Source organism: Netta rufina, assembly GCF_964035555.1.
Source record: "Netta rufina genome assembly, chromosome: 4".
In the NCBI taxonomy this organism is placed as follows: Eukaryota; Metazoa; Chordata; class Aves; order Anseriformes; family Anatidae; genus Netta; species Netta rufina.
In genome coordinates this window covers 52425301-52448658 of record NC_140127.1, presented here as the reverse complement: position 1 = coordinate 52448658, position 23358 = coordinate 52425301, and the positions used below count along the sequence as shown (strand labels likewise).

At 48.5% G+C, this 23358-nt stretch overlaps 1 protein-coding gene across 1 annotated transcript; it reads right to left on the bottom strand.

Annotated features, from left to right (window-relative positions):
* Positions 1-13727: 13727 nt before the first annotated feature.
* Positions 13728-15828, bottom strand: PHOX2B (paired like homeobox 2B; the record flags this gene model as incomplete). Its single annotated transcript, XM_084285487.1, has 3 exons — positions 13728-14186; positions 14512-14699; positions 15588-15828. The coding sequence occupies 3 exons, from the start codon at positions 15826-15828 to the stop codon at positions 13728-13730; spliced, it is 888 nt and encodes a 295-aa protein (XP_084141613.1).
* Between the last annotated feature and the right edge of the window lie 7530 nt (positions 15829-23358).

Here is a 23358-nt window from a genome sequence, read left to right as displayed (position 1 = left end):
TCTGTGGCACTTCCCATGCTGAGTGTGAGAGTGGAATAAGGCCCAAGGGACAGAAAATATCCCAGATGGTTGGGTCAAGCCTCTGCTTCCAGAAAGACAGTCACTGACACCTGATAGCAAACAGTGCTCGTATGAGGCGTGGTGTCTCTTAAAAGGAATCTTTTGCCTAGTGTCTGGTTTTTGGGAGCTCACTGAAACATGCTTTCTGTACGGCACATCTGGCACCTGTGAAAAGGTGCCACCTTCCTGCGAAAAGGCAACGAGCCTCTCTGCCAAGACTGCACCTCCAGCACAGGGCACCTGTGGGAAGGACTGGTGCTCTCCGCAGTGCACCCAGACTTAGAGGCTCCTAGATTTTTTTGCATGACCCTAAATATAATTACCTATATAAAAAAAAATAATAATAAAACAAAATAAAAACTATATAAAAATATTTTAAAAACAAGAACTGACCTATGCTTTCAGGGCATTCACAAATACACATGACTGGAATCAGTAACTGTATTCCCAGAAACACGATCACCAGATGTTAGCCACTCATGCTATTCCTATGTAGGTTCAACAGTGTAACCTCTGACAATCAATATTTTCTGCAAAGGAGACATTTTCCTCTATTCAACCCTGTGTGAGAGAGTACCAATATTTGTATTGGGAGAAGACCTTCACAACAGAATAAAACCACTTGTCTGTACCAGGTTCCTAAGGATGGGATAAAAAAATTATCATGGTTAACTAATGCTTTTGCTGTCTTGCTCGGTGCAGAGCATGGTGCTGTAGTTCCACTTGCAAAGCTGCATCTTTAAGTCACCTTTGCTGGACCTGATTCTGATGGGCCAAGGTGATGGTCCTGATGGACCTTTGGGTGAACCAAGGGCTGAGGAGCTCGGGAGGCCGCACAGCCTGGCTCATCAGGGTGGGAGGGGAAAAAGCCTGAGCTGCACAAGCTCGGGTCCTCTGGGCACATTTCTCCATATACTGGTGAAATTTGTGTAGGCGGTTCTTTACCCTCAAAGCCAGGCTTTTCCACGTGAGGCTGGATGTTAAGTGGCAGCCCCTTACCAAGACAAAGCACTTGAGCAAGGTATAAATGCGGATAAAAAGGTTAGGATAGAAAATTATTGCTCAATACTTGGCTTTCTCAATCTCTCTCTTTATCTTAAATAGGAAAAATGTGCTTACAGCATGAATGCAACATGTGAATACCTTTCTCCTTGCTGCTTCAAGGTTTTTTGAGCTTCTTCTGTACCTGAGCAGCATGTGGCTGTGTTCATGCACTCGGCAGTGACCCTGTGTGCTGCCAACCCAGTCACTGAAGGCTTACCCTGTGCAGTAAAAAGTAATCAGCTTCCCCACAGATGCCAGAGCTAAATTGGAAGACAGAAATTCTCCAAATTTATCAATACACCATTCTTCAATCTCTTGCCTCGTTTCAAAAAAAGGGTTGTAAACAAATGTGGTGGCTGCCCACTGGGCTCTGAGCAGCTGCAAGCACACGGGGCAGAGACTGCCTGCATGGGGGTTCCTGCAGAAACACGTAAATAAGGAGGCGATTGAAGTAACCCAGTTGTGGCAGGGCTATGTGCATGCTGCGCTGATGATCTTTATTAAATCCCTGTGGCTAGCAAGGCAAATGTGGAAAGATGTATTTCTGCATCGTCTGCCCTAGTACCTTTCATCACAGAAAGAAAACATACTCTGCAATATCATTTTACTGGTTTATAGTTTAAAGGAAAAATGTCTCTGTTTTGACACTACCGAGCTGCAGCTTGAACACAAATACCAATTACTTCCTTCACATTGCACAAAAAACAAAACAATTTGGACAAGATTTGAATCATTTTTAATACCTCAATACCTGAGCACCCAGCTTCAGGGACTTGGGGGTTTTTGAGAATATCACATCCCCAGACAATCAGACATCTTCAGCAGGCCTCAGGCTAGATAGCCAGAGCCACAGGGCTTGTTTGAAAGCACCAGATTTTGTTCATTGGGTGTCTCAACTATGTTTCAAGTAGTACAGACAGAAAAGGGATATGAGTCTGCAGGTTCCTCCCAGCCCACATGTGTGATGACTGATGCTTACAGGGCCCAGCATCCCCAGAAAGCAGCACAGCACTTTGCAATCATTACTGGAATAGGATTGAAAAACACCCCTGTGAGGCAGAAAGATGTTGTTACGTGTCTGTTTCCAAACGGATAAATGGGGCACAGAAACTAATTTGCCGAGAGAAAGAATGTCTTCACTCAGCGAATTTAATTTGGGCTACAACCTGGATGAGCCATGGCAATAAAGATGTTGGAAACTCTGTACAGAGAGCAAAAATGAAATTTAAAAAAAAATGCAATGGAGCATGCACTTAGCTGTTACCGTGACCACAGTGCAGTGCTGCAGAGCTCAGAGAGACCCGGCTATCTGGCTACTGCAGCAAAAGCCACCAGAGCAAGAAGCCCGCCAGGAGCGGAGCCAGCCTGTCTAGGAGTAAGGCCATTAGCCAGCAGCAAGCCCGGCACTGACTCAGCTGCACTGCCAGCAGCTGGCCAAGCTGGGCTGAAGCCAGCCCCACACTTCAGCGTGGAGCACAGCGGGGCATCTCCTGCCTGCACCGGGGCTGAGGGGGCCAGTCGAAACCTTCTGCTTAAACCTCCTGGTAGCTCCCCAGCACAGGGTCAAGAGCCAGCAGCAGCCTAGATGAATGCCTCTGAGAGCGGGTGTCTGCGCTCATCTTCTATTTTTCCTGCCTGTTCTCTGGGTTTTCATGGTATGAAATCTCCCTCCTTGGAGACCTTCAGAAGCCGCCTGGATGTGGCGCTGGGCACACTGCTGGGGGTGTCCCTGCTGAAGCAGGGTCTGGAGCAGGGGCCTCCAGGGGGCCGTGCTGGCCTCGCCGGCCTGTGAAGTGCCACAGAGGGCACTTAAAGGACAAAAACTTGATTTTCTGTGGAAGAGGTGACCCAGGGGTGGCCTATAGCTGGAGCAGATGATCCTGATGGCTCAGCAGCGACCTGCAGCTGTAAGATGAGCACCCATAGAGGTGCCTGACCTGGCTGCTGGTGGGGAGAAGCCCAGAGCTAGGTAGGGCTGGAACAAGAACATGTGAGCCCAAATGCTTACTGCATTAGCCATTAAACCAACTAATCCAAAAATGGATTAATATCATTAAAAGTATGCTATACCATAAAAACAGAGTGCAGAGATGCTGCCTAGGTTTTGCAGCTAGAGTTTAATTTTTGTTCCAGGAAAACAACCACTATTTCTTTGGAAGTGTGGCAGACATTACAAGACAGCATTTCCAGAAATGGGCTTACTGACAAAAGAGAATATAAAATGGTTAACAGGATTATTTCCTCTCAGTGAATCCTACAGTACAAGAAAATAAACAAACAAGCAAAAACCACCCTCTTTTCCTCTTTTTAAGGCTTCCAGTGTGTGCTCCTGCTTCAAGACATGACAAGCGTTGTGACGGCGACTGCTGCCATCCAGCTGAAGGACTGAGGCACTTTGTAAATCAAATTTCAGGCAAAGAGATTGGTTTGAGAAACCTCCTCGTCGCAGAGTCACAAGCTGTCAGAGTTTATTAGCATTACGCTACCGGAGCAAAAAGCAAAAACAAATTAAGATGTTTAACAGCTGAAATCTGAAACAAAATCGTGTTTAATGCTGAAAATCTTGTTAACATATTTTCAGGCTTCCCTGTCCCCAGATATTAAACCTCAGAGTGTGTCTGCCAGCATCTTTTCCCTGCCGGTGGGAGCACGGCCCGCAAGATGCGGAGCACGGGGGCCAGGCACCACAGCCTCCCCCTGTGCTCACCCTCTACTCGGGGGGCAGCCTGGAGGCTTGGCACCCTGGCAGCCTCCCAAGGCACGAGGATGGCTCCAAGGAAGCACCGAAGGAGCACGTCTGAATGCCCCATGTGTCCATGAGCACGGCATCGCCAACTGGAGGCCCAGCCCAAGGTTCGCACATGTTGGAGGTTTTAATGGGAGGGGTGACGTGAACTCCCAAACTGGTTTTTCGTTCCCATTGGCTCCCACAATGAAAGAGCCATTAAAAGGGTTTTAGTGATCTTCCGAGGCTCTGCTTCCAGCAGAAAATTGGCTCCTTCTCCTTGAACACAAGACCAATTTTTAATTGAATTTCAAGAGATGATGGATGTTGTACTTTATTCCAAGTCTATATGCTAAATTAACAAGGCTGTCTGCTTAGTTTCCTCTTTTGAAACCGCATTGAGATGAGTTTCTGCTAATTCTCTTACACAGGGCATTAGACATGTGAACCAAGTTCTTATTCAAGAGTTGAAACCGGCATTTTTGCCAAGGTTATTACTTTGGATAATAAATTGGTGCTGGGAGGCAGCGACAATAATTTGCTTTCTGAAAAAGACTTCCCAGTTGAATTTTGTTCAAACAAATCAGTAAAAATAAAACTAAGCCTATCATAAATTTTCACCAAAGTATTTTAAAATTCTTAATTAACACTGAAGATGTCTGTCTTAAGGGAGGGACCATTCCAATAATTCTGCTCATTTACAGTTTGTTTCCGCTGCGCTGTCCTTCCACTCGCTTCCCAGATGACAGAAAGAACCTAAGAAGCACACTAGGTTGCAGAGTATATTTAGCCTGATTTAAGTTTATTTATCCAGTTTTTTACCTGTTAAAAAACAACACTGACAAGCTAAATATTTGTTATTATGAAACCTAGAAAAAGTAGCATAAAAGTTGTTTTTGTTTGTTTGTTTTTCCTAACTCTGGCCACTGCAGCAATATTTGCACAGTGTTGTGAATGGGGAAGTTGCCTCGCAGAGGTGAAGCCATTGATAAAACCATTTTCACATGAAATTTGGGGCTTAACATAGAAACTCTTAAAGTGAAATTCTGACCAACTAGGCCAAAGCCGAGTATGAGCTTTACTAAGTGCATCTTCAGCTAGTAGGCAGAAAAGAGGGGACCCTTTTTCCAAGATGATGAGTAGTACTGCTGGAAGAGGAATGAGCCCATGGCCAGGAACGACTTTGCATGTATGTGTACTTAAAAGCAATCCTAAAGGGGCCCAGGATAGCAGTGGGCAAAGTCTTAGTGGTGTCCTTTTGGCAGAGGAGGCTAGTTGATGTTCCTACCTTGCAAGGAGTTTTTCAGTGTAATGGAACAAATTGGCCTTGTAGGCTCTTTCCTGCACTTCATCTGTCACAATTTTTCCACAGGTGGGAAAAACAAGCAACCAAAACAATAAATAAATAAAATATATATATAAATAAAAATAAACCCACCACCAAACATGTAAATACAGCTATCAGTGCCTTCATCAAGTGATGGTTAAAAATGGAAGTGGCATTTATCAGCTAATAAAAGCAACACGCTCAAAGACCATGGCTCCTGTTGATTTTTCACCTTTTGTCACTACAATATTCCAGGCAGAATTTCAGGAGTGAATTTAGGGGAAGGCCCGACAAGACCCATTCTGGACTGTTCATTCTCTGACCCCATACCCCTACAATCTGCCCCAGGACGGGGATAGGAATGGGATGGGGTCGGTGACGGGGACGGAGATGGGGACGGGGACGGGGATGGGGAGTCTTTGGTCTCATCCCGGACAACACAAACTCAGGCTGCTGCTGTTTTATGTTTTTCCTCCTCCATGACTCAGGTCTGTCCGTACGCCACACGCTGCAGGAGCTGCTGTCATTTTGCAAGTGAAATCTAAGCAGTGCACAAGTGCAGGGAGATCTGGGCAGTGTCTTTTTTAGGGGGAGATGAAGGTGGGGCTGGGTGCTTAATACACCTCTGAGGGTGCAGGGGGTGTCCAAGTGAAGCCCTGCTGCCTCTGACTGCAAGAGGAGATCCATCGGGTCGCTCCCATAGAAGAGCATTTTCACTCCTTAAATATCTGAGTAATTTAAGCACAGGATTAGGAGAATAATGCAAAATTTAACATAATAGAATAATATCCTTCCTACAGGTGACACAGTGCGGAAAAGCAGGTTGAGGTCTTTAGCTAGATGTGATTATGCTTCCAGATGGTAGTCTGTTAAATAAAATTGTAATAAAATGACAATTTTGTCTCACAGCCCAGTATCCCAAATATACATGTACATGTATTTCAGCCCCAGCCTGCATCAGACACCAGCTTGACCCCAGCCCACCCTCGCACAGAAGCTACCAGAGATTTTCTTTTCCTCGTTGTCAGTATTTGGTGCTACACTGGAATGACTCAGGGCCCGCTTTAATTATGGCTGCAGCCCAACTGTCCTGTAGAGCATGTCATGAGATCCTGGTACAAGTTAATGGCTTATCTGCATTGTGTAATTGTTCAAATCTTCTTTTCCATCAGTTCTACATCAGTGCCATCTCTTTCATTTGAGTGGTGTGCTGGTGGGACAGCTACCCAGCCCAGGACTTCTGTTACAAAAAAATAATAATAATAAATTACACTGTGACAATAAAATAAGTTTGAAGCCATTTCTTTAGAACATCAGCTTGGTGTGGCTTTTGAAATATGGTGTTCTCATGGAGCCATGCTGACCAGGAGTATCTGATACTTGTTTAAAGTTGGTGCTTGTCTGACTCTGTACCACCAGTGGTGATGGGATTTGTGCCTCCTGACACGGCAACACATACAAGTTATTTCTCAGATCTCTTGCAGACAGCCACGGAAAATAAGCAATAATTTTAGTACCTGTGTTTGTTAGCCATCAGTGTAGTTAATATTGAGTTTGTTAAACTCACACATTGCAGTGTAATGATGCTGGACAGACAAACAGAAGCACCCCTGCCCAAAGCAAGTTTTTCTTTCCCAGTCCCTTGGAGCACAAGGTGTTGGCCCTGCCTGTGTCAGCATCGATGGCTCAGTTGTTTTGGGAGGTGTCATTGCAACTCCCAAAGCCATGTGGCAGCTTGGTGCCAGGCTGCAAACAGCACTGGGCATCACCTGGAGCCTCACAGACATTTCTAGGTGAGAACCGCAGGGTTGCTGAGAGATGGAGCAGGATAAATCACATTTCTAGTGTTTCTTCAGTATAAACTGAGTGTCTCCCAGGCTATGGTTTTGCTCTCAAAAGTTGTATGCTACTTAAATCACACTGAAACCAGCAGTAGATGAATCTTCTTGGTCATTGCAGGTCCAGGAAATATGATCTCTCTATATATAATATCTATATATATATATACACACATACACACAGACACACACACATGTATATATATATATATATATATATATATATATGTATATATATATACTCCTCTTTTATTTCCATAGCCCTGTCTGCAGAAGAAGACCGTTCAACTGCGCCAACAATTTTCATGTAGAGGAGCTGAGAGTAAAAGAGCAGTGACCTCAGCACTGGCAGAGAATTAACTATATAATCTAATAGGGTTTCTTTTTCCATTTCTAAATAATGGGATTCTATTAGACCAAACCGTAGTCTCGTCCTAATGATAATTTATTGCATAGCATATCTGAATTTTGCCTTTTATAAATCATTGGGAATTACAATACACAGTTATATAATTGAATCATCTCTTGTATCGTTAATATTTTTCATTGCTTCGAGAAACCCCTTTTTGTTCAGAACCCACATGTAACTGTGTTTGGAAATTGCAAGTTTTTCAATGTGCTAATTTTTAAAGTGATTAAGGATTTTCATTTGTATTACTTTTAAGTGTATTTGTAAAAAATGCCTTAGAAGTAAAATACTTCAAAATTATTTTAAGCTTATGAGGTTTTGTACAAAAGATTCTGGACAATTTTAGAGACAAATCTGGTCATAAATTTATGTTTATATCCCAAAGTCTCAGAAAAAGTTGGATTTCATGATCCTTGGAAGAAAATAAATTGGGATAATTAATTCCCACATTGACATTTAAATGTATTAGTGGTATGCACCAGTGAAAGTATTGATCAATGGAAGTAATCAGTAATAACAGGAAAAATGAATCAGTTTTGCAGACACGAGTACTTGACTTCAGCTGTGCAATGCACTTAGTCCAGGACTGAAAGCACTTCAAAGGGTGTGAAGGTAGCCAGGACTATTGTCCACCCAGAAAGACAAAGAAGAAAGGTAAATGAAGCAAATTTGGGAGGTCATGGTCCCATTTGCTGTTAGAATATAGGAACAAAACCTAAAATTTGTGATCTGCAGTTTGTGAACTTATTTCTGGAATTGAGCAACAATGGATGGTTTAGAAGAACACACAAGAAATCTTTCAGGAGGAGTCTTTGTTAAAGGTCTCATCTTTAGGAAGCAGAGATTGGCTTAAACCCAGAAACTGGTGGTTTTCTATCACTTTCAGAAGCTTTTATTAAACCAGACTGTACTGGCTGGATACTCTTATTTAGTAGTTCAGTGGTTTTTAGAATTTAGCTAAAAATTTTACTTTAGCAAAATCTCATGGCCATGGGTCTCAGTCTGATTGTCTAGGTGCTGAGGTACCTCCTTTAACCAATGCTAAATTTGCTCCATAGTAAGGCAGGAATCAAATGATGGCACTGCTGTGTGTTATCCTTTTAGATTTTTACCCCTGTAATATAATCAAGTAGTGGTGCTTGGAAGAATGTATCTTATTCTCAATTGCACAACACTGATAAAAGCCATCTCTGTAGGAAGAAACAGTTGTGCAGGAAGGACAGGAGTTTACTTTCCCTGTTAGCATCAATGTTACCAGCTGGTCCTTGGGAACTCTATCACTCAGAGCTGCACTGGTGTACCCAGAACAAAGAGGCATGCTACATGTGGTTTTATTTGTGCAAATATGTCAGTGAATAAAGATAAACTTTTTAAGATAAACCTGACTCAACATCATTGATCTAGCTACTGCTAGGTAGCTGGCTACAAGCTGGCCATGGGTATCTTCAGCACCGATGTTGGCAGAGTGAAACATTCACTGAAAGGTGAGATTAAACAGGTAAAAAACAAGAATCCCTAACCTAGCATCTCCAGTCAGGTCAGTATTTTGGCATTCACATAAATGTAATCTTGTACACTACAGCACACTCCCTTGCTAACACAAGTAACTTTTCCTCCTATCTAGAATGGCATGCGCCCTTGATCGTCCTTGCCACCTTTCTGTGAATCCCACCAGACTGGGCAGGTAAGACCAACCTGCACCTCGTGACAGTCTGTAGAGCACGTACATGTAACCATACATTGTATTTAACTGCATTAACACTGCCTCAGTAAACTGCAGTGAGAATTAAAGCTTCCCCAGTGCAGCGGCTCTCAAGGTGCTGAGTATTCACCTCATAACATTTGGGCTTTGCTCCCTGGGTAGATTTTCTCCTTAGGGGAAATTGATGTGTTGATTTGTTTTCTGTAAACATCTTTCTGTTAAATGATATGGAAGTTAAGGCTGACAAAGGCCCTGTTCACAGCTTATGCCCATTGTCAGAGGCCTTAGTGATGATGTTAGATTTCAGACCTCTGGAAAGGCATAGCACCTCTCATACATCCCAGGGCTACCCTGAATTTTTATCTAATGTTGTTGATAGACTTTCTACATTTGAGCTTCGTCCTCTGAGCCACTTGAAACAGCAGGAAGTGTCTGCATTTCCCTTCTGCCTCTACTCCAGAAAGGATTAGGACAAAGCATTGCCTGGAACTGCACAACCATGTGAAATGACGTTCCTGTCCATGTTCAGAAACTTTAATTTCCTGCTGATGTGATCATCATGAGAAGGATTAGCCCAAAAGCTGATTTCCTCCTTCCACAGGAAATGTCCCGTCTAGAAAAAGGGAGCTTTATTTCACACCAAAAGTTTCTTGAGCTGTTTCTGGATGAGCCCCCCATGTGGTGAGAAGATGGGCTTCCTCTCAAATGGCCTGGCCTTGGCCTACCTTGTGAGCTCTTGTGCAAAGCACAAAGAGCAAAGCTGGTTTTCTAAGATGGAGACACATTTTAGTAGCACTCCAAATGGAGCCATCAGTTCGTTCCCCAACAGCTCTCAGGTGCCAACATGTGAAGGACCAAATAAAACCAATGACAGAAGCAGCAGGCTTCAGATCCCATTGCAGTATGGCCTCTGTATTGCTGCTCTGCCTTACAGATGGTGAGGGTGGTCTATAGAGTAATGTTTGACTCTTTGAAATCAAAAAGTTGATAACAGTTTGATAGCTTTATTAAGAAGGTGATGATATGTAAAGATTAAACCATTTAGACACACTCATTTCTCGGTGAAAAATATTTTATATTACTTGTAGTTTTCCTACATGCTAGCTATGTATTCCTTACTAATAAAATTCATTTTTGCATTGTCATGTAAATACCCATCCATCTCAGAGATTCATATTGTAAACAAGTTTTTGTTTGTGTATGGGAGAGAAGAAAGAGAGAGTGCAGGAGCTGCCCCAGAGCCAAATTCAGCATTAGGCCCAAATTCCAGTCACGGCATTGAAAAGAGCAGACAAAAAAACGGCGCAGTTGCTACAAACACTGCTGTGTTGAAGCTTGTAATACTAGCAATGTGAATTTACCTTTGAACTCCTCAAGAGTTCATGTTCATGTCAGATTGATGTTGAATTCTAAAAGAAATTACTCTTTATTTTAATAACATGAGTCAAAACACCAGTGATACACCTTACCCTCATTTCTTCACTGAAGCATCCCTGGGCTTGCCAGGTCCTCCTGCCCAGAGCTCCTTGCCTTGCGAGCGCTGTCTGTCAGTGTCAGGGACCAGCTTTGACTCTCACTGGCACCGCTGGTCAGCAGCCATTTGGTGTCTTCTTCTGGCCTGGGACCCCTCTGGGTGCCCCGTGACCCTCCTAGACTCCGTGCTTGGGAAGGTCAGCAGCAACGCTGCAGATTACTTAGTTAATTAATACTCCTTTTCAAACAGGCTGGAGCAACAAGCTTCATGTGTTTTCAAACCACCCATTTCTACCTGACTGAATAATTGCTAAGGTTTATGAATTTATTGGCATGCTGATTCTTGCAACAGGTCCATCCTGTACGGTCTGGGGCATCCTGTGGTCCCCTGCACTGCTGGGGGGTGACCAGAACAGGGAAAGAAGTGACTGGGGAAAGGACTGATGGTCAGAGGGGAAAGAATTTATGGTCAGAGGGAAAAGTATTTAGGGTCAGAAGGGAAAGGATTTAGGGTTGGAGGGAATACGTGGCTGGACAGAAGGTTGCAGCATGCCAAAAGGACCAAGGAGAAGTTCAGATACATGAATGGGGAATCATGGTCAGTAATAGAGAGGTGATCTTAGTGCTGTATGACCCATTACTGAGAGAGACCCTGCAGCATTTGGGGCTGTCTGGATGTCCTTTCTGCAAAGTGTCATCACCAACAGGCTTCAGCTCTGGAAAAGATTTTAGAAGTTTGAGCCCTGAGGAGTATGGGAGGTTTTAAGGCCACAGCCTACTTAATTTATCCAGAGGAAGATAGATTAGAATGCAAATCAGTTTACATTGTAGTGAAATTAGGAGAGAGAAAGGTCTCCAGCCTAGCAGACACATAGCTAGATCCAATGCTGGGAATCTGAAGCCCTCATATTAGAAGCAAACCCCAGGTCTTAGCAGACAAAGTAATGAACTGATGGGAAGAAAACACCCAGACACGTAGCAGTGTGTTGTCATCTCCTCCCTTTATCAATCACAGTGCATGCTGTAACATGGAAGCTTTGCACCACAAGGCCCAAACAGCTGTAGTATCTTTGGATGCCCCTTGGCTGGCTGGGGTGCCAGAGGAGCAGGTCTCGCTGTCCCTAAAAGCACAAGGGTCAGCTTGGCCGTGCCCCGCAGGTGAATCGGGCAGGGGGAACTTGCCACTGACCGCCACTGCTGCTGTGCTGCCGGCTGGAGACGGCTCATTCCTAAAGACAGCTTGCCTTGAGCAGAGATGTTCTTAAATCCTTCTCGGGTGTTTGGGAGAACAGGTGGACTGGTAAAAGCGAGCCACGCGATAACACAACTTGCATTCAATAATTGCATACAGGGTGCCTATTTGTTTTTCCCTCTGGAAAACTGACCATATGGTTTATTGCAGCATTTTAAAACTGCTTATTGAAGGATTTTCTTTAGTGAACCAGCACTTGCCGGGCTTTGCTGGCTCTTTTTTCTGTGCCCTTGGCTGCAGACCCCTCTCCAGACACTCCAGCACTGCAGGGAACGCTGCTGCCGTTTTGCTCCACAGCCTGCCCCCCAAGCCAGCCTTTTATTTTTCCGCCCCCGTCGACTCTGCCAGAGTCAGACAGAGTTCATCGGCCCCGCCGTCACCCCACAGTGGCCCTGGGCGGCAGGGGGGTGGCACCAGGGCTGCCCCGAGCCCCTCGGGGGGCCCCGGCCCGGCCGCGCCGTCGGGGCTGGCGCTGCCCCCGCCGCCCGCCAGGCCCCGTCCCCAAAATGCTGCGGGCGTTTAAAGCAAAATTCACCCCCGTTACTCCAGGAGTGGTCTACCCGCGGACAAAGCAGACCCGTGCTTCATTCCCCGTTTTTATCGTAACAGGTTGAGCTTAATTCCGGCCCTTTCTGACCGTCAGGGTTGCTACAAAAGCTCCGACCCCGTGCACCTTCCTCCCCAACCACCACCGGGCCGTGGCCTCCCCGACGTGAAGGCTGGTGACAAATATCGCTGCAGACCCCCTCCTCCTTTAGATGACCCCGTCCCGAGCCTGCGACTTTCACCTTCAGTCTCTGCCGAAATAAAAACATGCCCTCCCCCCCCCCGCCCCAGCACCTCCCAAACAACCCCCTGAAAAAAAGCGGGAAGAGCTGGGGTGAGCTATATTTGCTTTTGGTTTTTATTATCAACAATCAATTAATGGTACACTCTTGGAAAACTATATGCACATGTAGAAATATTTCCCCTTTTAAATAGAAGCATTCATCTTAACCACATTATAAATAAATCTGAAAATCCTGAACATAATTTATGACGATTATGCTCACAAACATATTCCAACAGGTAGAGAAAAAAAATAAAAATAAAAAAGGGAAAAATTAAAAAAAAGAAGAATGAGACGACATGCAACTGATAACAAAAATATATATCATTGCCTGAACCTGGTCTCTCTAAACGCAAAGGGAACGGAACCCGTGAGAACCTTATTTCTCCATAAAGACACGCCATAGAGACTACGAGAAGGGAAAACATTATTTATACGGTCAACTAGACAAGTCTGTACTGATATTAACACTATACAGCTGAGTCACAGAACACAGTCGTAGAAAGACACAGAAAAAGAGAAAGCATACCTGCCGACATTCAACTAATAGCTAGAGTTTGTGCCTCTTCAAATAAAATTAGAAAACCCTAACGGAGGTGCCTAAAAACTGCGTGGACCGTGGAATAAGAATAATTAAGAATAATTAATAATTAATAATAAATACAAGCCGTCCGCCGAGGGGGCCGGGGGCCGGCAGCGGAGAGACCCAAACCCAGCCGAGGGCCGGCGGAGCCAGAACCGCCCCGTCGGGGGGCGGCGGGGGGGCGGGAGGGGGGACAAGACACTTGCCCGCTCGGGCTGGCGGCGGGAAGGAGGTTCGTAAAAAGAAAACGAGGAGAAACAAAGCGAAACACCGGCGGGAGGCCTGCCGGGGAGCCCCCCCCCCCCCCCCCCCAAGCCCCGTCCGCCCCGTCGGGGCCCGCGGAGGCGCTGCGGGGCCGGGCCGGGCCGGGCCGAGGGGGCGGCCCCGGGGGGACTCGCGGGGGGTCCCTGCGCCGCGGGGCCGGGTCCCGGTCCCCGCTCAGAGCCGCGGGCGGGCGGCGGGTGCCGAGGGCCGTGGGCCGGCGCTCAGAACATGCCGCTCTTGACGAGGCTGCCTTTGGTGCCGCCGGGCCGCTGCAGCGAGGAGAGCACGCTGGCGAAGGGGCCGCCTAACGAGTCGGGGATGGAGGTGATGGGCCCGGGCCCCGGGGCCCAGCCCTGCCCCGGCCCCGCCGCCGCCAGCCCGCCGGGCCCCGCCGCCCCCTTGCCCGGTTCCCCCCCCGGGCCGCCGGGCCCCGCCGCTCCCTGCCCGCCCGCCGGGCTGGGGCCGCCGCCGCCGCCGCCTCCGCCGCAGCTGGGCGCGGGGTTGGGGTTGGGCCCGGGGCCGCCGGTGCTGTCGGGGTCGGTGCTCTTGGCCTCCTTGCTCTCGTCGTCGCGGGAGGCGTCCGACTTCTTGCCGGCCGCGCCGTTCTTGGCCGCCGCCGCCGCCGCCGCCGCCGCCCGCTCCTGCTTGCGGAACTTGGCCCGGCGGTTCTGGAACCACACCTGGGGGGGGCAGCGGGCGGGGAGAGGGCAGCGAGGGGGCCGGGAGAGGGGGAGCAGCCCCGTAGCCCCCGAAGGCAGCGCCCCGCCGCCGCCCCCCGGCCCCCGACGGCGCCCGCAAGGCGCCCCGACGGCGCTGCGGGCGGGCGGGAGGCACGGGGGGAGCCGCGGGACGGCCCCGCCGCCCTCCGCCCGCAGCTCGGGGGGAGCCCTCGGTACCCGGGGGGACCCCTCGGTGCCCGGGGGGGGCCCTCGGTGCCCGTCGGAGCGCCCGGTGCCCGTCAGTGCCCGTCGGAGCGGCGCCCCCTCGTCCCCCAGCCGCACGTACCTGCACCCGCGCCTCGGTGAGGTCGATTTTGAGCGCCAGTTCCTCCCGGGTGTAAATGTCGGGGTAATGAGTCTCTGCGAACACCCGCTCCAGTTCCTTGAGCTGGGCGCTGGTGAACGTGGTCCTGATCCGCCGCTGTTTCCTCTTCTCGTTTAAACCGCCGTGGTCGGTGAAGAGTTTGTAAGGAACTGAAGAAGGAAAAGAGGGAAGGAGGAGGAGAAGAAAAAGCTGTGAATCGCTCGTGGCTGCCCGAAGATACTTGTCCGGAAAGGCGGGCGGCGGTGTGCCCAAACGGCAACGTCCTGGTGCGGGAAGCAGCGGCGGAGTCCAGCAGTCATCGCGGAGAGAAACCCACGAGGGGGGCACCCGTGGGGGGAGAGCGAGAGGGGTTAACGCTAAAACGGGGATGCGGAGGGCTGGAGGCGAGGATGCTCTAAACGTGGGAGAGCGAAAAGCCCCGAGCCCGGCAGGCGGCTGGTAGCGCTCCCGGCCGGGGGATGCGCCGGGAGAGGGGAGAACTGATTGAAAGCGCCACAAAGCATCGGAGGAAACATCGGGCTGCTCGCTAGCTGTCACCCGGTAATGATATTACCGAGCTGCTTCGAAATTTGTTTGCATTTCTCGAGCCTTACCAGCTGATCCTGTTCAAAGAGGTTTCGGTAAAAAGTGCCGCAAAAATAATGACCAGCAAAAAACGGGTCTGCGCCGCCGCCGCCGCTGCTGCTGTTGGGTTGGGTTTCCTTTTTTTTAAGACAGTGTCAGTAATGAGCTTTACTCTTTGGTTATTTAATTATTTTCTAAGCTTTACGTCTCATCGCAAAGTAAATAAATTATGCCTATCATTTTGGCAGCTTAAGATAATTTTGTTGGCGGTTCGGGTGTGACTAGGATAGTGTAACCCTGTAAGTGAATTACCCCTCCCTGCAATCGCTTCTAACGTGATAAATTCTTTCATTTGTGTAAGCAAATTTCGTTTGGTAAATACTAAACACATTTCCATTTTCAAATGCAATCAAGGCTTCCTATATACCAGCAGCGAGGCGGCTGCCGGGGCTAAGAAAGCTGGAGGTCCTTACCTGCTGCGTATGGACTGCTCTGGTGGTCCCTAAGAGAGCCGAGGCTGCAGGATCCTGGAGTGAGGGATGGGCAGCCAGAGGTGGCCCCAAAAGTGGTCCTTATAGGGTTATATTGAAAGCCACTGGCTTGGCTGCAGGAACTGAAGTCAGCATAAGCTGAAGCCAGGCTCGAAGTGTCCATCCCAGCCATACAGGACTCGTAGGCAGAGGAATTGAGGTAAGAATATTCCATTTTATACATTGAAAAGGCTCTGGATGGCTCAGCCAAGTGGAAAAAATGAAATCAAAGCTGGATATATGGAGAAGGTGCCTGTGGTGGGGAGATGTGCACAGCTCAACGCCTGCTTCGAGAGTGGCCTCCTTACTACCAGCAGAGCCTAGTTTTATGAAAAAGCCTCCTATGAGATGCCTTGCCTGAGGTCTCTAGAGCATATAGTCCTCATAATAAACTTGGCTCTTTCCACTTGGACAATAGCAAAGCGGTTGGTCTTATTGCTGGCGCTTTTTACATGACAATAACTCATCAGTCTATTGGGCTGGCACTGGGGGACCGAGCTGTCCAACCTCCCTATCGCTGATTCCTGCATCTCTAATTAGAATTTAATACCACACCATTACGCACCGAGCCCCTCGATCCTCCCTTCTAACCAGCTCCCTGCCCTTTAATTCAATCACACTACTTGGAAATAATGAAAGTTGGGTGACGATTCTCCCTGATCCAATTTGCCCGTGCTTTTAAGCCTTTTTAACTGATCATATACCTTAGGCATAAATTGAGATAGTGTGGTTCCCCACCGCCCCCCTCCTTCCCCGGATTTTTTTTTTCTTTCTTTTTTTTTTTTTTTTATTGTGTGCGCGCTTGGTTAGGGAGAGAAACCTTGATGTCATAGAGAAACCTGTTTTGTAAGAGCGTTACACGCTCAATTTAACAACAAGTCTACCCCCCGAAGTGCATGAAATGCTATAAAGGACTGGGACATTAGCAGACTCGGGCACCCTGTAAAATAGAGTAAGTGGGCCAGTGGGTTGCTCTTTTTTATTATTATTATTATTAATGTGCAGACGGAGCGTGTTTCTTTAACACACACCTGGTTAAGGGGATAAAACCAACAATCTCCAAATCGCATTTCTCCGCGATTTTTCGTTGCTTGCTGGTGTTTTTTCTCCCGGGGGCTCCGGCCGGGCGCTGCGGTTGCGGGGATTTTTTAGCAACGAAAAAAGCCCCCGGGCGCAAAACATCTGGATTGCAACTGGGGGCCGCGTTGGGCTCGGGGTCCCGGTTTTTAGTTGTTCGCCCCCACGTAAGGCTTTTATTAAATTTTCCTTATGGTTATTGATCGGTATCAGCGCGGATCTCGGAGGGGCAGGGGCGAGGTGGGTGCGCGGGGGGCGAGCGGGTGCGTGCGGGGGGCTCGGGCAGCCCTGCGCCGGCTTTTTCCCCCTGCGGGAGAAAAAAAAGAAAAAAAAGAAAGAAAAAAAAGAAAGAAAGAAAAAAAGGAAAAAAAAAAAGAAAGAAAAAAGGAAAAGCTCCAAACCAAGCTGCTTGCACTGTGCCACCGAGCCTGGGGGCTCGGCTCAGCGCCTTTCCAAGCACCGAGGGGCACCAGGCAAAGCTGGCAAGGGGGGAGCGCGGCTGGGTGCCCCCCTGCTCGGGTGCGCAGGGCCCCGCGCAGGTTGCGCGCAGCAGCAGCGGGGGAAGCGCCGCGCTTCGGCGGGGAGTTTGCTCGGCGGCGGTGTAATTTGCATTTCGTTAGCTGGATTTCATTAAGGCTTCCCTCTCGGTGGGGCAGCGCAGGAAACGCTCAGTCGCATCTCGCCGCCGCGCGAACGGACGGTGGAGATTTTCTATGATTTAAATGCGCGGGTAATTAGCTTTATTACATTCATTACCCCCTTTATGTGCTCCGTAACAAGTCGGCAATTAAAGTAACAAACTCCTAAAGCCTTTACGGGGGCATTTAAGCCGGCGCAGTGTTTGCCGAGCTGAGTAGTTTAATTCACGGCTGCTCCTTGAGCACAGGGGAGCCGGGGACGGCGGCGCTGGGCGCTGCTTTCTCGTACCTTAAAGATGCTCTGGAGCGGTGCAGTTAATTACAACAAGGAGGTTTTATAACAAGCGGGGGTTTTTTTAGGGGACACGGCGCTCCGGGTTCCCGGTGGGCCATTAAAAAAAAAAAAAAAAAAAAAAGGGGGAGAGAGAGAGAGAGAGAAAGATTCTCAAGATTCTCGAGCCGCTGAGGAGGCGGGTGATGGCTTTATGGCGAGCTCTGAAGGTTTTATGGCGGCCGCACGTTGTACGATGTGGATTTGATAAAGAACGGCCTTCGGCGGCCCGTGGTCACTTTTTTGTGCGGCGGCGAAATGAAAATAAATGTGAACACGGCTCCGGCGCGAGGGTGGAAACAAATTGCGAGCTCTGAATGCTTCTCCCTTTATGGCCGCCAGACAAGAGGAGAAAAGCGCTGCAAACATCTGTCTTCCGTCCCCCAAATCTAAAGGGCACCAAAGAATGATGCGAATCTAAGTGTTACTACAGCGGGGATTTGTCTTTATTTCCCCGCACTCTCATGAATATGAATACGCGGTCGGGGCAGGGAGGTGCCTCGCCCCCTCTTAAACAGCGCAGGGCAGTTGAAAAATAAAATAAAATAAAATAATTTTCCCAATGCTTTTCCTCCGGGGAAAAACCTTTTGTCCCGCTTTTTCTCCCCCGGTGCCGCCCGCACCCGGGACGCGCCGTCGGGGCTGCGGGGCCGCTCGGCAGCCGGGCACCCGCAGCCACCGTGCCCAAGCCCAGCACCTTCCCCGGGGGCTGTCACCGCCCCGCGGGGTCTCTGTCCCCCGCTGGTGTCCCCACGGGGCCGGCTCCGCACCCCAAACCCGCAGGGTTTGTCTCTGTCCCCCGCTGGTGTCCCCACGGGGCCGGCTCCGCACCCCAAGCCCGCAGGGTTTGTCTCTGTCCCCCCCGTCCCGTCCCGTCCTGCCCGCCCCCCCGGGGCTCTTGGGCTCCGGTTGTTCTTTCTCCACGCGAGCGGCTCTGCCGAAAAACTTGGAGCAAATGGGTAATTCGATTACTGCCACTATAGGCCAACTGCCTCGGCGGCCTTCCCCCACGCGTCTGGCTGGGGGCAGAGAAACCATCTCTAAGGAATAATCAAATCAAGGCGAAGTGTGGAAAAACCCCTTCTGATTTCCAGGCGACGCAAATAGAATTAGAGCCTCCCGGTTGCTTTCTCTCTCCCCCCCTCCCCTCTATTTTTTTTTGTGTGTGTTTTGTTTTTGCCTTCCCAAAGGGCCCTTTTGTCTCCGCCACCAGCCCCGGCCCAGCCGGGATGCGCGGGGCGCGCAGGGGATGCGCGGGGATGCGCGGGGGATGCGCGGGGTGCCTCCTGCCAGCGGGGGCCGGGGGAAAAGGCTCTGCCCGTGTAAAAGCCACTTTTCTTTCCTCTTCTCCCCCTTTCAGAGGGGGCCGGGGTTGGGGGGAAGCCGGAGGAATGCTCGGAGGCAGCGAGACAAAACAGGGAACAGCGCGCCTTTGTGCGCCCGCCGCCGCCCATGGGAAAGCGGCCCCGAGCCGGCCCAGCGGCCTTTCCACGGCTCCTCGCGGTCACCCGTGGCCGCAGCAAGCCCCGGGCACCGGCGTGGGGTTCCCCTCGCTTGCCCTGACCGGAGCTCCCCCGTGGGGAGGACGGCGAGCAGCCCCCCGTCGAGCAGCCCCATTTGGGATGGGGAGCGGCGCGGTTAGGGTCAGCTCCGAAACTCTCCCGGGGTTTTTCTCTCTTTTCGCTTCTCAGGGCCGGGCCGTGGCGTTCAGGCCGCCGCCAGCAGAGGGATCTGAGCCTTGCTTTTTTTTTGTTGTTTCTCCCCCCACACACACACCCCTCCTCGCTGCTGCCTTGGCGGCGGCAACATCTGCTGGGCTGGAGGAGCCGGGCGCTCGAGCAGACGCACAGATGTAAAAGTGACATCTGCTTGTGACAAAGGAGCGGGAATTAGATTAGGCGGGGAGGCCTTTCTGCGATTAAAAAAAAAAAAAAAAAAAAAAAAAAAAAAAAAAAAAAAAGCAAAATGCTAGCTGTGGACTGTGCAAGTAGGGAAGGGGATGTGAAAGGCAGCGATGCTCAGAGGGCAGCTGCTGGGACAGGCAGGGCAGCACGAGGGGCCTGGGGGCTGCAGCAGCCCGAAGAGAAGGCTTGGCTTTCCCTCTTGGAGCCAAGATGTGGCCGAATCAAAGCTTTCTGTTGTTACGAGCAAAGGACTGCTCTATGCAGGAGACATCTTCCTCCAGCCCCTAACCTGCTCCTGGCATCGGCCAGCCAGTGAAGTGCGGATCCGGACACTTCTCTCTTTTGTTCCTCAGTGGAATACTGTGGTTATTTTGGTTAAAACCAAAAGCTATAAGGCCTGGCTATTGCTTGTCTTACAAACTGCTATCTTTTAGCCCCATGAAAAGAAAGAAAGATAAAGAGCACAGCTCGAGGTTTGTGTGTGGTTGTGAGAGCAGAAACACGTAGCAAAGCTGTGCCTGTCTGCTCCGCTGCACCCAGGAGAGGCTCCACCTGCACTGCCCGACATGGCTCAGCAGGAAAAAAAAAACCACCCCACACATTTCAGATGGTATAACCTTCACCTTCTGTTTTGTAAGCAATGATTTTTTTCACTTACGTAAACATTGACAATGAATAGCATGCTTTCTTTTTTTTCCAACCCTGGCACTTTATACATCCAGAGGTACTTTTTGCCCCATGCAGAGCAGCACACAGGAGAAAGAGTAAGATCCTAGGAAGAGTAGGATGCTTCAAATTGTAGGAAAGACGTGCAGTTTTGCAAAGACAGAGAGTTAGGATGTAATGTTCTGTGCGTGGGGACAGCCTGAGCAGCACATCTTATAGGGCCTTGCCTCTAAGCTTGATGAAATGGGTCAAAGCCTACTGGACCTTTTGAAGACTATGATTTTGGCAGTGCTTGGATTAGTGTTGAATAGCCTGCTGGTCTGCAACTTTCCTGTGCAAGCTGATCATAAAAGTAGTTACATAGTTATGGAGTGTGATGCCTTTGTCAGAAACGGGGCTGAGAACTTGAAGGTAGGATCACGGAAACTCAGAGACCTCCCATGAAATGTACAGAGTAAGTTGTAAGGAGAGAGACCACAGCGCAAATATCTTGAGAGAGAATTAAAGAAACCCTACTGGTAGTAAAAAAAAATATATACTTTTTATGTTTACTATGTCCAGAAAGTGCCAATCCACCTATTTTCTTGTGAGTACAGAAGCATAGTGAAACATGCCATTAGTGATTCACATATAGAGGTCCATGTCACATACAATTGTAGATATATATTTGTGCTGTTTCATAAAAAACGTGCATGAGTTTAAAAAATTCAAGATTTTTTTTTTTTTTCTTGTATTTGGTATTTCTGTATTTGCATCATCAGGTGATGGATACCAGCTGCAGCCTTTACTCTGCTGGTAGCTGGGCAGATTCACCAAGGGCAGGGTCCTTCTGTAGGGCCCCACTTCTTCTGTTCTTTCTCTAAGCAATGATCGCTGGCCATGACCAGACCTATGGCCTGACCCAATTAGGGCAATTTGATGTCTCTATGCCTGTTTGTGTCGATCGGCCCAATGAGGTTGAATGAGGCAGTAAGAGGGATGGAAAGGTACGTTCTTCTCAGAGTGAAAGATAACTGTTTCTAAGTCAAGAGGTCAATGGAAAGCTAAAAAGGCCTCTTTTCTCAGAATAAGTAGCCAGTGACAAGGAGGCACGGCTTGGTGATCCTGAATTCCTGCCCGGAAGGATACACTCTGCCTTCAGGCAAGGTGCTCTCAGCTCCCACACAAGGGCAGGGGCTACCAGAAGGAAATCCCATCGAGCTTCTTTCACCAGAGCTCGTGTTGGCGCTGCTGAGGTGCGCAGAGCCCCTGTAGTATGTCCTGCTCTGCAAGGCTCTCTACATGAGCAAGAGGTCAGAGCAAGGCCACATACCTGAGAGACTAAAGGTAGTCAGCAAGTCTGAAAGGACGAGCAAGAAGCACCCAGTCAGACAGGCTGGAACCTTCTCCTTGGTGGTTCAGATGCATTTTGCTCAGGGTTGAAGGAAGAGCTCCCCTCCTTCAGCCAGCCCCTGGGGGAGGTCAGCCCTTGTTGCTGGAAACACAGCTGGGTGACTGCTCTTGGCATTGCTGCTCCAGCCCTGGCTGCTTTGCTCCATGGCTCCTCTGCTTGTTTTTACCTCCACAGCAATGTTCTTTCTACAAGGCAGCTTAGCAAAGCCTGGCTGCATTTGCCCCACTGTTTTCCAGTAGCCCTCCTGCCTGCAAGTGACACGTGATGGATGGTCCCAGACTTCCATGCAAAAGCAACATCATTCTGGCACCTGTTCATTTTTAGCTTCCCAGAAAAAAATATTCAAACCAATCAATCAATCAATCAATCAGTCAATTAAATTATGACTATCCAGGCCCATGTGCTAACTTGGAAAGTGCAACAATGCTTTCCTGCTAATCACATACATCTGCCTTTTTGTTTTATTTCCACCAAAATGGGATCGCAGGCTCAAGTCATGTATGGTCCATCTTCTGCTAAGTTTGTGTAAGAAGGGTGCTGGTGGGACCCTCAGGCTTTAGCAGTCAAGCCCAGGCTCCTTCTGTCAGGATTTCAGCAAGCCAGAGACCATACCTGGCAAGTGCTGGCCAAGGAGAAATAGCAATATAGAAGCCTACGTTGGTTGGAGACAACAGGATGCAGAGCTGAGCTTGAATGAAAAGCAGGAGACATAAGATGCAAAATACATCTTTTTTTATGCTGACCACATATCTTCCTTAAGCTGATTATGCTTGATGTGAAGGGTCCTTAAATTAAGGGTAAATTATCTGTTTACGTTAATAGAGAATGTGAATGGGTATTAGCTTTAGATCAGAACAAGTCTGTAGTTTTTACTAAAACCTTTTATGTAATCCTTGCTTCAATCTCTCTTGGAAAATGTGGGTTTATGTGTGTACTCTGGGACCTTGTGCTGTGCCATTAACTAAAATAATTACCTATATCCAGACAGGCGCTGAAAGGATTGGCACTGGGTCAGTTCTTAAAAGTTTATTTTCAATCTGTAAGAAGATTTTTTTTTCCTAATGCATTTATAGGCATTGTTCTAGTTAATACTCATGTAAATAGCACATTAATTGAGTTTTCAGGTTCTGTAATTGTATACTGCAATATGCTGATATCTTCAAAAGTAAGGAAAGTGATGTGTGAAAGTGAGTAGATGGCAGGACATAGAATAATACACACTGTATTTACACACAGTCTATCAAGAGAACCAAGAAGGAAGTGATAGAGCTCTAGCAAACTCACAAAGTGATTTAAATTGCTTTGGATCAGCCATTAGAGTTTGTCCCCTGCCCCAGTGAAGTTTTCACCTCCTGCAGTAACCCTGTGGTCCAGGAGCAATGAGGGCTATTGCTAGATTTTGAGGTTGTGAACCATTTTCAGGTCTTGGCAGATGATGGAAAAGACAAACATCTCATTTGAAGAAAGTGACTATTTCTGCCTCTTCCTTGTGTTCCCTGGCTTCTCTGAGGAAAACAGGATGTCTGGTTTTGGGCTAAATCTGGGAAGAACCCAATATTGGCTAATTTTTAACACACTTCCCAGACATACCGCTTTCTCCCATTCAAGCTTTCCTTGCCAGTAAGATCCAGGTCTGCTCCAAGTAAGTCAATGGAAGTGGTGGTGTTGTCTTTAGCATAAACTGTGTAGGGTACGTGTGTGTACA